Below are 14422 nucleotides of genomic sequence, written 5' to 3'. Positions count from 1 at the left end.
TTAACTCGATATTAATGACGACGTCGTGTGAACGGATACAGCGTTAAATCGGTATATCGGCCATTAAACCGATTTAAAGTCGCAGTGTAGACCTGGCCTAAGATTATCCCATTTGGAGATACCTGTGGAGTATGGCTGAATCAGTCCATAGGCTGTTAATGTAAAGAACAGTTTGCTACCCATAATCTCAAAAACTTCTCCTAATGTAGATGTTAGGAAAATTAGAGATCTGTAAAGTCTAAGATTTAAGCAAGGCTTTTATGGTTTGTAAATGTGGTGCAATTCTCAACGCAGTACTATTTCAAGAAGTATGGCTATTTTTACCATTGAACTCAATGCATAGATACTGTTTGAGTGAACTGGCAGGAAACTGAGAGCCAATCCTCAAGTCAATGGAAGTACTTATAGCACACAGATGTCAGCACATGAGTAAATCTTTTCAGGACTGGAGACAAAAGCTATGTCTACATCAGCCCTACAGTTCAGAAGTGTGAATAGCAGTGAGTACCAACGTGCTGTGTTGGAACTCCCCTATGAGGATGCTGCAGGCATGAATTAAAAGCTTCCCTCATTTGTATTAGTGTAGACAAGTCCTAAGAGGCAAAGTCAGGTGTGTTTGTGCAGCTTCCAATGGAAGTTCAATGGAAGTTGCCTGCTATTGTCACCTCTCCTCCTCTTTTGGTAAATCCATTTCTTTCATGAACTCTAAACCCTCTTTATTTAATATTCCAGTTGTCTTGATTTAGCCAAATCTGTCACCTCAACCAAATCATACTTTGCCCCCATCATCTATGTTTCTAATTCAGAAATCATGTCATGCATACTGAGAACTAGAGCTGATTGAAAAATTACTCCATTTAAAAATTTTCCTCCAAAAATGGCCTTCTATTGAAGTTAAAAAAAATTAAATATTTGTTTCATAAAATTTTCAATTATTTTTGTTTTTCATTGAAATTAGGAAAAAAAAAGTTAGAAAACCAAAAAAAGATGCTATCTTTCCTTTTCAAAAATAGCTGAAAATTCTACAAAAACATTTGGAAAAAAAATTCATGACAAATTACAGTCCCCAACCCAAAAATTCTATGAAACAAAAACAATTTTGATTTTTTGTGTGTGAAATTCCTTTTTCAACCAGCTCTATTCCCAAACATTTATGTAAAATGAACAATCGTTTGCCTACACCAGCTTCCCTCTTTTTTGTCTCATCCAGCATCAGCCCCACAATCCAGCCGCCTGTTCTTTCAACCTTTGCTATGAAAAGTTCTGTATGTCTTAAAAAAAAAAAATTCATTTGCATCCCTCATTCTCTCTAGCATTCTTCATTTAATCTGTGGTTCCATCACAATCTTGAAACATTTCATCCACATCACTAGTATTTTGTTTTTAACAATAATTATTAGTGGTATTTTAATCCTACCAGAATGCTCTAGGACTCTGTTCCCATACTCAGGGCCGGTGCAACCATTTAGGCGAACTAGGCGGGTGCCTAGGGCGCCAAGATTTGGGGGCGCCAAAAAGTGGCACCCCCCAAAAAATTTTTAAATGGTTGCAGCCGCTGCTGCTGGAGGGGCTGAGCTGCCGGCAGCAGCAGCTGCCTGCCGCCGGCAGCCCAAGGTGTCCCCCGGGTCAGGGCGCCGCCGGTCAGCACGCCCCTGAGGTCAGCGAGCCGCCGCCGCAGCCCGGCAGCCCAGGGCGCCCCCCGCCCCCGGGGTCAGGGAGCCACGAGACCCGCGCGTGGGGCGGCGAAATGTCCCAGCACCTAGGGCACCAGAAACTCTAGCGCCAGTCCTGCCCATATTTATTCTGAGAGCTGGAAAGGCATCTTATGGAACCTCCCATGTTTGTTTTCTGGAACGTCTCGAATGCAGCACTCAGCTGCTGCTTATTTGTAAATATTTATAACAACCACAATCAGGATTGGACTCCATTTTAATGGACATAGTATACACAAAAAAGAGATCATCCCTTCCCGTAATCAAACACTCTCTTCAAATCTAGTTGACAACCCTTCTACTTAGAGAGCCAGCTTTGACCTCAGAAGATTGTACTAGAACAAAAGGAAAAATTCATACTGTGAAGTCACTTCTCAACACAGAAGGAATCGAGGAATCCAGAATTCTCCTTTCTGCGCCAGCAAGATATGCTCCGACTGATCCTGGAGACCAGTCATCTCCTTTCATTCATTCATTCTTGGCACCACTAGCTTAATTATACACTGGGTGCCTCCAAGTACCACTATACTGATGCCATGAAAAAGCACTGTTTGTTACTGGATACTTACACCTGTTGCATTCATGAGTTGGTGCCAGTGTCTCTCTCTTATTGCAGGATTCTGCAACTCTGTTACTGCCCTCAGTGATGTCATTAGGTTCTTCACTGTTAACTCCAGACCTATGTATACATCCCAGGAGCGAATTTCCTTGTCCAATGACCACACTTCCTAAGAAATAGGATAAAAATAATGGTCATGGTTATATGCTACTATCATGGTCACTACTCATCTTCTTGATAGTGTAAAAAAAAATAAAATAAAAAAAAAGTATTTCCAAAACTTTTTTTCTTTCTCCGGGGGGGAATTCTATGCCAAAAAAATTAAAAATTCTGCAACAAAAAGTTTAAAATTCTGTGCACATTTTCAAATTCTGCATATTTTATTTGTCAAAATAACACAATATAATCACATCAATTTCAATTATTGTTGGTCTTTTATTTCAAAACACCTGTCAGCAAGTATGTCTGTAACAATACAGACAACAAAAAAAGATTCAGGAAATGTTTTTAAAATAGATTCCTTACTAGGCATATTAATACAGAACTCTGAGTAATAATTCATTTAAAAAAACAATACAGAACCATATTTTCTGCACCCCTCAGAAACAGTGCAAAGGCTCATGGGAGTCAAGGGTAATGGTGGAGGAGTTGAGGGCGAGGGAAGTAATTGCTGGGAAGGAGCCTGGGTGTGAACTTGGAGGGTTGTTGGGTATGGGTGGGAAAAGTATGGAACAAGGTTTTCAGGGTGGCAGAGAGGGATTGTTAGGGAGCTTCTCCCATACAGACCCTGGCTGATGCCCAGCTTCTGCCCAGGTATCCCTGCATCCCCATGTATCCTCACACCCCCATCCACATGTCCCTCCACCCCCACTCAGGCACCCACTCCCCCCATCCCTATGTGGCCCTGCACCCCCTCCCGCTTATGGCCCTGCAGCTCCACTCCCATTCATCCCCAGTCTGTCCTCCCCAACTAGTTCTTATGAGCCCCTGTGTGTGACCCCCCATCAGCCCCACAATTTCTGTCTCTTCATAGCTCCTGTCTCAGGACCTGGCCCGACAGGCGCTGTAAAGAAGACAGGCTCTTTCTTTTCCCTAGCTGGCCACAGCTATTGCCACAGCGCCCTCCAGTGGTAAACAGTTGGAACTGCAGCAACTTTCCAGCAAAAGCTTTTTTCTGCGCAAAAAAATTAAAAATATGCACAGCTCATTAATTATGTGAACATACAGTGGCATAGAATTCCCCCGGGAGTATCTTCTGTACATAAATATGGGAGTCTTAACTATGACAAGATTAGGGATGGTTTTAGTTGGGTTATTGGCCCATGTTGTTACTTCTATTGTTTTACTGAAAAGGGTTGTAGATTAACCTAGAGCTCTGGATGAGCCAGTTTTAAATAAACTAAAATTAAATGAATATATTTACACAGTGAATATAAAAAGATTCTGATTAAATCAGAATTCTCTCCTTTATTATGGCTCTTATGACCTTGATCTAATATTTTTATAAGTTAGTTCATCGCATGTAAGAAACTACTTCCAACAGACTGGCATAACTGGGGGAAATCTTTGGTACATGCAGAGATGTGATGAATGTGACATACATGTAGTGTGTAGCAGTTGTCGGGATTAGAGGAACATTATTTATTTAAAACCATGGTTTAAAATTAAGAGAAATTCACAATGGGCCTGATTCTTCTGTCACTTACACCAGTCAGGAGTACCTCCACTGAAGTCCACGTAATTTGGTGTAAAACCAGTCGGGGCCGGGGGAGGGGGAGATCTCTCTTTCACTTTTCCCCATGAACCACTGATGTACGAGATGGTCCAGCTAATTCTCCTGGTACCTCAGTTCCTGTTTCTGATACAATCTCCCCATGTTCTACAAAACTATTGCCTTCTCCTTTGTACAACTCCCATCAGGAAACCATTATTAATATTTTAAGGGAAGAAGTTCCAAGTTTTCAAAAGGTATTCTTCCCTCTACAAGTGAAAGTCTCCAACAGGCTTCTCAGTGCTCTTGGACTAGCAAAATCTGTTCAAATACAGAACACAAACACCTGCAAATTCCACTGATCTCTCGACTAATGGCTTTCATCTGCAGAAGCCCCCACATAAAGCCCCATCTTCTTTATATTTTCCCACTGCCTCAATTCAGAAAACTGACAGTGAGAGGAACCTAAGTCAGAAGGATAAAAAGGTTTAAAGGGGAAAAAAAAAAAAGAGTTCCAGAACGTTCATTTTGGATAAAAGCAACAAATAAACTGAAACATCAGATAGTGGGTGGGAAAAGTGAAAAAGGGGTGGCAGGGAGACAGATAAATTGCAGCAATAGACAGCAATGAGACTTGCCTTGGCAAACCTTCTGAGCTCTGCATCCATCTGTTCCACATTAATCTGTCTCCACTGGGTTTTAGTCCAATCATCAATGTTGCTCTGAAACAGTAAGTACAGATAAAAGTGTCAACAACAGTCGGTGAAAACAAGTTTCTGCTACATAGTATATAAATGGATATGATGAGTGGGTCTATCATCCAGTGATAGCCCAAGTTCTTGAAACTGTATCTTTACTTTTCAAGCCTGCACCACCACTGCCAGCCCAAACTGTACCAAATAACCCATTGTCTTCAAAGCTAAACCATAAAAACAGGAATTAAAGCAATTTCAAGTGTCAGTCTCTGATAATGCCGGTAGAGCTATGTAGGTATATATATTTATTATATATACACATAGCACTGTATCTACATTTCTAGATATGATAGGATATACACAGACACAGAGCCTTGAAATTGCCATAAAAACTTAGCACACCTGCCAAAAACAAACAAAAAAACCACACCTATTCACCTATCCTTTACCATGTTAATGGGAAAAGAAGAACAACAAAACACTGACCATTTGGTTTTAGGAAAAAAATATCCACTTTCTTGGACTGAGTAGAATTTTACAAGGCTGGTGTAACAGGAAAGTATCTACTGAATGTAAGTGCTTCACATTTTGCCTCACTAGTTTATCTTTAAACTTTACAACATAGCCTGTCAAATTTAATATTGCTTTAATATGCAGCATGCATACCACACAAAATACAATATGCAATGTATTTAGTACAACAAAACTCTGCCTTCTCCCTATTTTACTATCCATTGAGATGGCAAACAAAAACGTATACCTTTGTGGTTAGGCTACATATCTTTTACTGCATAACTCATTCTGGACATGGTTTAAAATTTTTGCAACCGCAGGTGAAATAGCAAAAGGAAACAGGGTTGTAGATGAACCCAGCTTCCGGAGTTCCCTGCTAGACTATCAAAGTATTTAGAATGTGAACTACAATAACTGTGTTACTACCACTTTTGTCATTAATATATAGGGTGAAATCCCAGTGCCAATGAAATCCACGGAAATTTTGTTATTGAGTTTAATGGTGCCAGGATTTCACTGCTAATGTGAACGGTGCAGAGAGTGGTAGAGATCTGAAGGCAGGGCTAAGGCTGTTTTGGTATCTTAAACTCTTTCCTTCCATACTTTGCAATGCATATGTGTTTTAACTCTGCATTTCCTTTACCCTAACACTGAATTTTCTTGCTTTCTGGATTTTTGGTCTGTCTTTTTTAAAAAACAAAACGAAACCAAAACCAAAACAAAAACTTCTGTAACAATGTTTCTTTTTATTCCTTAGGTAACTGATAGATATTCACAATCTTCCCTTCAGTTTAAAGTTTTGGGTTTGGAGGGATTTTTTGTTTTGTTTTTTTAATGCAAGCATTTTGGAAGTAGTTAAAATTGAGAATAGTAATATTTGGATCTTCATACTCTATTTATAAAAAGATGGTATATATATTTCAAAAAATTGAAAACAACAAAAAGTTCCCACATTTACAACTTAGCTTTTAAACTTCCTTTAGAATAAAAACTATGAATCCTTAAGATAGTGCATTCAGAATAGTTTCCAGAGTTATAATGTGCTTTTAAAAAACAAAATAAAACCTCTTACTGTAACATAAATATTAATATCCCACACTTCCTTGAGCAACCGTATTTCTTTGCGACATTGTTTCAGTTGTTTGTAATCTGGAACAACCACTTCAAACAGATTTGCAGATTTCTGCATTTGTAACATTTCTTCTTCCAATGCCTCAAGCTCTCGATTTTCCTTGAAAAAGAAAAGAACACTCATGAATAGAATTATAAAACTGGTCCAGGTAAGTTTAGAATGACAGGGAGATCAGTATATCTAAAAACAAAAGCCTGCAGCAAATATTGTAAAGATGTTACATGTTTCACTTTCAGTCTTTGATATTCCAAAGGACTACAAGGTAGTATACACATTTAATTCCATATGTATATACACAAAAACATAGGGACTACAATGTAAAATTTCACTTAATGTTATCATTGTTGTTCTTGATTTCTTGTAATAAAGACAATTCTGCCCCTCTGAACAAGTCACTTTTCTCATTATCAGTATAAAGTTGTTCTGTGAACGGAGTAAAGATTTTAAAAAACCCTGAAATGGTACTATATATAAAAGTATCAATGTGATGCACCTTTGTATACATTTTGTACTATATAGTACAGTATGCTTGAATGTTCCTTCAAAAAGAATACATAGTACAAATTGCATTCAAAAGCGCATAACACTAATACTTTTTAAAGGAACATGCAAGTACATCGTAAAAATACAAAACAAACAATATGTTTCTGGTAGTGGTTTTAAGAGCTACAGATAGAAATTCAGCAGTTAGATCTCAAGCTCTATCGGTTCCACATCAAATACAAAATGTGCAATTATTTTTATGCATAAACTGAAACTTTAATTTTATACTGAAAGATTTCTAGGAAAATGTGCATTTCTGGGATTTTCCCATTACCTTATCTAGAAGTACATATGGATTTTTTGCATCAAAGCAAAAGGGAGCTTCCACTCTAAATCTTTCTCTGAATTCTATCTGCTTCCCCTGATGAAGAGAAATACAGGCAATAAATTATGTCAATGATCTTATTCTCATCAGAAACATGTTAGAAAACTGAATTCATAGTTTGGCTTACATCAAACGAAGCAAATTTTTTCCTGATCAGTGTGACCTCAGAAGTCTGAAGAGGAGCCACTTCATGCTTCATAGATGCAGCAATTTTTTTGGTGGTATTCCATTTTTCAGGCAATTCCTGTTGAACAATGTGAAATTATCTCGTATGAGCCCTTTAACATTTCACACAGCAGAACAGATCACTTAGAAACCATCTATACAAACTGTTGATATGACCCCAAATCGATCTAATATTCAGGGAACAATTAACTTTCATTATTACTTCACAATTCAGCTCTTTTGGACAAAGAAATTGTGTAGGACATTTTAATAGTTAGATGTGGCAGGGTTTTTTCCTTGCAGTGGCTTTGTAGGATTGATTTTAATAGCTGCAGCATAATAAAAGTCACAAACTTTTCTGAAAATACGGAATAAATAAAATGTGCTTCACTAAACTATTCCATGTAGACTTCAGTATAATCACATAAAACCTAATCTATGAGGTACTGAGCACCTCTTGCACAGTGACTGAAGCACTGAACTCTCATTGCCTCGACATATCAGATATTCAGAGGCCATTCAGGGGCTATTATATTGTAATAGTGCAGTCAGGATTAAGGCCCATTGTGCTATACGTACACAATCACACACACATTTTATCCCAGCCCTGAAAAATTAATCTAATTTGAAATATGGTGCAACAAATAGATAACAATAAGCAGAAGATGTAGTATATCTTGACTTTAGTAAGGTTTTCGATGCTGCCTCACATGATGGTCTCATAAACAAACTAGGGAAATACAACCTAGATGGAGCTACTATAAGATGGGTGCACGACTGTTTGGAAAAGCTATTCCCAGAGAGTAACTATCAGTGGTTCACATGTCAAGCTGGAAGGGCAGATCAAGTGGGGTCCAACGGGGATCAGTTCCAGGTCCAGTTCTGTTCAATATCTTCATAAATGACTTAGATAATGGCCACTTAGAAAGTTTGCTGATGATAACAAGCTGGGAGGGATTGCCAGTGTTTTGGAGTATAGGATTAAAATTCAAAATGATCTGGACAAACTAGACAAATGGTCTGAAATAAGAAGGATGAAGTTCAATAAAGACAAATGCAAAAGTACTCCACTTCAGAAGGAACAATCCGTTGCACACATAGAAAATGGAAAATGACTGCCTAGGAAGTAGTATTGTGGAAAGGGATCTCGGGCTTATAGTGGATCATAAGCTAAATACGAGTCAACAATGAATGTAACACTGTTGCAAATAAATAAATAAATAAATAAAAATAAAAAAAAAAAGCAAAAGCAAACATTCTGGGATGTATTAGCAGGAGTATTGTCAGCAAGACACAAAGAAGTAATTATTCTGCTCTACTCTGCACTGATTAGGCCTCAACTGGAGTATTGTGTTCAGTTCTGGGCACTACATTTCAGGAAAGATGTGGAGACATTGGAAAAAGCCCAAAGAAGATCAATAAAAAGGATTAAAGGTCTAGAAAACACGATCTATGAGGGAAGAGTGAAAAAAAAGTGTTTGTTTAGTCTGGAGAAGAGAAAACTGAAGCGGGATATGATAACAGTTTCCAAGGAGGAGGGAGAAAAATTGTTCTCTTTAACCTCTGAGGATAGGACAAGAAGCAACGAGCTTAAATTGCAACAAGGGCAGTTTAGGTTGGACATAAGGAAAAACTTCCTAAGTGTCAGGGTGATTAAGGGTGGAATAAATTGCATAGGAAGGTTGCGGAATCTCAGTCACTGGAGATTTTAAAGAGCAGGTCAGACAAACACCTGTCACGGATGATCTAGAAAATACTTAGTCCTGCCTGGAGTGCAGGAGACTGGACTACAAGACCTCTCAAGGGCCCTTCCAGTCCTATGATTAAGTAAGCCTAAGAAATTTTTGGAGAGGAAGAGGATGAAGTTAACAAAAAATAAGATCATATGGTTACATATTTTTGCTGTGTGCACAACTTTGATGGTTCTTAGTCATCTGAAAGTTTTTTCCAGAAATTACATCCATAAAAATCAGTAACCAAGTCAACAGTAGTTGGTTGATGACTTCTAGATATCACAACAAAAGATCTTGAGAAATTTGATATGGAGGGGTAAGGGGCAGAGGGGGAGGGGAAGAGTATAATGAATTGTAATTTCCAGAAATGACTCAGTAAGATAATGCAATACTTTGGTAGTCTGTAATGAAAACATTGTAACTGTGATGCTGGAATCACTGGGTCAAGTGGTTAAGTGTAGCTAAAACTCATACATTCAGCTGAAGCAAATAGGGCAATGAACAATTAACTTCTGTAAATCCAATTAAGACAAGATTAAGTTCTTTTAAAATTAATAAGTTAATTTTCAGTTTTTCATGGAAAATCTACCCTTGAGGAAAATATGAGTTCCAGATTGCTAATTTTTCACGTTCGTTCCTTCTAGGCAAGAGCTTCTTAGCAGAACAATGACACACAACCCTTTATAAGAAACACAGGCTATCTATAGTTTGGCAGCCAGATCGAAGTGGAAAAGATAAATTTGCTACATTTCTGGGGAGGTGGGAAACCCCACTCCAAAAAACAAGGACAGTGCTATGAAAGCTGGTCCTGGTCATCTCATTGGTGGGAAGGAAATGAGCAAAAAGGAGGTGGGCAGAGAAATGGCAGGCTCAACTTCCCATGGCAAATTCTCCTGGGAAGAAGATACAGCACACAGTGACGTGAGCACCAATTGGCTATGGTAATAGCAGCAGGGACACAGCCAGCAGCGAATCAGCTCTGGGCTCAGGGACAAGCCTAAGGCAGCCTAAGCATGTGGTTCTTTAAGCCTGCATTGCACTGCATGTAGGAATCAGACAGAGCTCAAAGGGAATGAGATGCTTCACTCCATGACTGAGAGGCTGAAGCTGGCACAAAAGCTGGATAAGATATGGCAGCAGCTGGCAGCAATTTTGTTTGTGCTGGGGCTGGGAGAGAGAGAGGGACAGATAAAAGCTGCTATTAAAAAGATCACACAGAAAGCTGCCTAGCCTCAGCAAGGAAGTGAAGGTATTCTTTCTCTGGGACTGACACATATATTCCTGGGGGAATTCTGCACCTAAAAATTCTGCATAAATATAAAATTCTGCATATTTTATTTGTCAAAATAACACAATATAATCACTCTGGTTTAAATTATTTTAGTAATTTATTTAAACTACAATACAATGGATGGAGAATGAGAGTGGGGAACATTAGAGGAAATCCCCAAACCATCTGACTATCTTCAGAAAGGTCAGTAGCAAACAGTTCATGGAGCATATTCTGATAGCAAATTTTTTCAGTCCAAAAATGTAGATCAGTTCTAATCACGAAAGCAACATAAGAATTCATAAGGCCAAACTGTCCTTTACACCACTCTGGCAATGTAAAGGAGCCTTAAAACTTTTACACCTGTTTTATACTCCTCAGGGAATTCACAAAGAGAATGGGAACAATTCACTAAGCAGGCAGGCTGCTAGATTCTCCTCTGCCTGAGGGGACAGTGCCTGACCCACACCTACCTCCCCAGAAACACTCTGAAGCCCTGCCTCTCCATGCCAACCCCACTGCAACAGCGAGTGACAGGGACAGAGTGTGTCCCCCTCTCTCTCTCACACACACACAAACTGCACAGCCCACCAACCTCAGGCAGTCATTTACATCTCTATTGGCTGCTCCACATGTCCGAACCAGTTTGCTTGTGTTGCCGGGGAGGGGCACATGACCGTTCTGATGGGGAAGCAAAGAGAAGCAGCAAGAAGTATTTTTTTCTGCGGGGAAGCAAACAAATCTACATGGGACATGAATTCTGTGCACGTGCTGTGATGCAGAATTCCCCCAGGAATAGACACAGAGACATTGCTAATAAAGTTGACTATTTGTTACTGATAAAAGTGTTTGGAATGCTTTCTAGATGAATTTCTGACTCCCCAATAGGCAGACAGAGGAGGCATGCACCCCAAGATGAGTCATGGGTGCTAAGAACTCACTAGTAACAAAGAGGTCCACCCACTGCATTTCATAAATGCTAGTAAAAATAAATGTGACAAGCCAAATGGAGTTTTGGAAAACAAGATGAGTATTGCCTATGTATTAGCTGCTGATTTCACTACAAACCTCTACAAAAGTAACTTCTCTTTCCAAAAGGAGTTCACATGTTGTTCCAGACCATTTTAGAACTTAGAATTTGGTGCATGAAATGCTGTTTTTACACTGAGATAAGAAATTTAAAATATTTTATGCAAATTCCTTTTTGTCCCAACCCCCAAGAGAAATTTCAAATTTAAATTAAAAGTTTTCTAGACAAGACAGATGTTGGTAGGAAGAGGGAAGCTCTTTGGAAAACTTGCCCTCAATAATAGGAATATTATAGCAAAAGCATCTGCCCTATTTTGCAGTCTTGGAGTTTTTTCATACTCAGTGCTATTGGATGCCCAAATTAACAAGATGGCAAAAAGCACCAATTTCTATCAGCAATTGGACAGAAGATTGCACTTCATGCTAATCAGCCTCATACCTTGCTACAGTGACCCATGCATATGTAACCTTTTTTTATTTATATGGAGATATCCCTATTTCATAGAACTGGAAGGGACCCTGAAAGGTCATTGACTCCAGTCCCCTGCTTCCACAGCAGGACCAAGTACTGTCCCCTAACAGATTTTTGCCCCTGATCCTTAAGTGGTCCCCTCAAGGACTGAGCTCACAACCATGGGTTTAGCAGGCCAATGCTCAAACCACTGAGCTCTCTCTCTCCCCCTTGAGTCTTGGTTGTCTTTGAAGCCACGCAACTTGAAAAAGTTTCAAATAGTACAAAATGCAATAGCCTGCTTATCAACACAGAACATTATGAGCTCATCACTCCACTGACTCCCCACAGAATCCACAGTTCAGTGCAAGGTTTCTGTCCTGATATTCCAAGACTTTCACGGGATTGGCCCTAGCTGCCTGAGAAGTTCATTCTCCATCCGTGATCATAATAGCCATATTTCACTGGAACCATGAAAAGCCAGCTACTAGGGGGTGGCTTGCAAGTGCAGGAGACAGAACTTTCACAGGAGCTGGACTTAGTCTACGGAAATCTCAGTCTGAGGTGGCAAAAATGGACTATGGTCCTCACTCTATTCAGAACTAATTGCAAAAAGTTCTCTGACTTGGGTTTCCCCTCAATAAGTTCTTCACACACACACACACACACACACACACACACACACACACACACACACACACACACACACACACACACACTTTAAAAATTTAATAAGAGATACTTTTCCTATGGCTAGGAAGAAAGTGAGTGCAATTATAAATTTCTACATGATTGTGAAATGCTCAGATAGAAGGGTGGGAGGCCATATACATACATAAGTACAGACTATTCTTTATTTTTAATCCTACAATACCTCTAACTGAACATAAACTTGATCTGACATCTTCTGTCCATAGCTTTCCAACAGTGTAATAGTCTCTTTTAGAGGTTCAAAGAGTTCATCAGTAGATGCCTGTCTGTCTCTCACAGCCAGGAGATGCCCCATGATTTCTACTAGTCCATTATAATCTCCTTCATTCAATTCTTTTTGGAGTCCAGCATCTGTAACTTTTATGAACTCTTCTAGGTCTGTCAAACTATCAAAGAGAAGAAAATAAAATTTCAACTCTGAAAACTGTTTTTGAAATGAATGTGGTTCAATGTACAACAAGCTTTAAAATTAATTTCCATTATGATTACTTGCCTTTTGCATTCAGAGTATCTTAAAACAGTTTTGGCCTGACTTTTAAAGGTGCTGAGCACCTGCAGCTTAGATTGACAGCAATGAGATTTCCCAGTGCTCAGCAGTTTTGAAAGTCAGGTCATTTACACCTAATTAAAAAAAGCACTGTTAAAAGTCTATCCCATTATACACAATTATTTTAACACACTCAGGTTTAAGAATGTACATTAACTGCACTAGCACAAATTCTGCCTGGATGTACAGCCTGTCAAACAAGTTTAAGGTAATAGGGTTTCAAAGAGTGTAAATCAGAGCAAAATTCAGCTCACTGAAGTATTACATTATTTAATAGATATTAATGACTTAAGAAGAAAATAGCAAGTTAGAATTATTCTGAAAAAATAGGATGCATTTTTACCTGCCAATGACAAATCTCAAAAGATGTTCTTTGAACATCCAGCTCCATTTCTTAATAATGTTTAACAAACTCATTTTGAAAGGTTTCATATCCACCTTAAACCAACTTTCAAATGTTCTGAAGTCTTCAAATTTGCTCATCTGAATGTAAAGATTCTCATAGATGTCAATCTACAGCAGATAAAAGATTATATTACATACACAAACATATCATCAAATAATTACAACCCATACTTGATGGGGACCACATCCTGGAAAAACAAAAAAAGAAAAATAAAAACAAAAAGGACACACACAAACTTTTCAAAACTCCCTCTTTAGGCCTTCAAACCACCCTCTAACCTCACCAAACTCATCATCAGGAGCAAGATCCCCACAGACTATGACACACCAACTCAGAGAAGCACTAGATGCTTCTTGCCAGAACAACTGAGGCAAAACTTGCAGACATATCTCCACACCTCCCCCCACACCCTCCAAACACATCTTTCAAGATTCACGGGTCCTACATGTGCCTACAACATGTAGTATACCTCATCCTGTGCATCAAATGCTCCAATAACTACTATGTGGGTGAAGCCAGACAATCACTACACTCTCAAATGAACTCACACAGAAAAATGACGAAGCCAAAAACACCATATCAACTGTAGGCGAACACTTTTCACAGAATAATCATTCCACATCTGATCTTTCAATACTCATCCTCAGAGGAAACCTGCACAGTAAAAGATGAGCCTGGGAACTTAAATTGATAATGCTGCCAGACACTAAAAATTATAGACTCAGAGACACTGGTTTTAAACTCACTACGACTGGTAACACACAACTGCCTGCTAACCCTTAGCAGCCCACTTCAAAACTCTTTTGCACAGCAATCTAACCCTTGCTGCCCACTCCATTCCAAGCGGCCCCTTACAACATGCCTTACCCATTATGTTTCATCTGTCCCTTGTTTTTAGCTCAGACACAATATCCTTCCCA

General features: G+C 39.0%; 1 protein-coding gene across 1 annotated transcript in view; it reads right to left on the bottom strand.

The window, feature by feature from the left end:
* Positions 1-14422, bottom strand: part of DNAH11 (dynein axonemal heavy chain 11) — a 308320-nt gene that overhangs the window by 222412 nt on the left and 71486 nt on the right. Inside the window, exons 17-23 of the mRNA XM_075062396.1 lie at positions 13440-13609; positions 12713-12935; positions 7318-7434; positions 7140-7226; positions 6263-6421; positions 4617-4704; positions 2282-2436 (exon numbers count right to left, since the gene is read on the bottom strand). Coding sequence (XP_074918497.1) covers positions 2282-2436; positions 4617-4704; positions 6263-6421; positions 7140-7226; positions 7318-7434; positions 12713-12935; positions 13440-13609 — 999 coding nt within the window. The remainder of the gene's footprint in view (positions 1-2281; positions 2437-4616; positions 4705-6262; positions 6422-7139; positions 7227-7317; positions 7435-12712; positions 12936-13439; positions 13610-14422) is intronic.

Source organism: Chelonoidis abingdonii, chromosome 2, assembly GCF_003597395.2.
Source record: "Chelonoidis abingdonii isolate Lonesome George chromosome 2, CheloAbing_2.0, whole genome shotgun sequence".
NCBI classification, from domain to species: Eukaryota; Metazoa; Chordata; order Testudines; family Testudinidae; genus Chelonoidis; species Chelonoidis abingdonii.
Note: the sequence above shows the minus strand (reverse complement) of the source record. Positions and strands in the feature narration are given on the sequence as shown.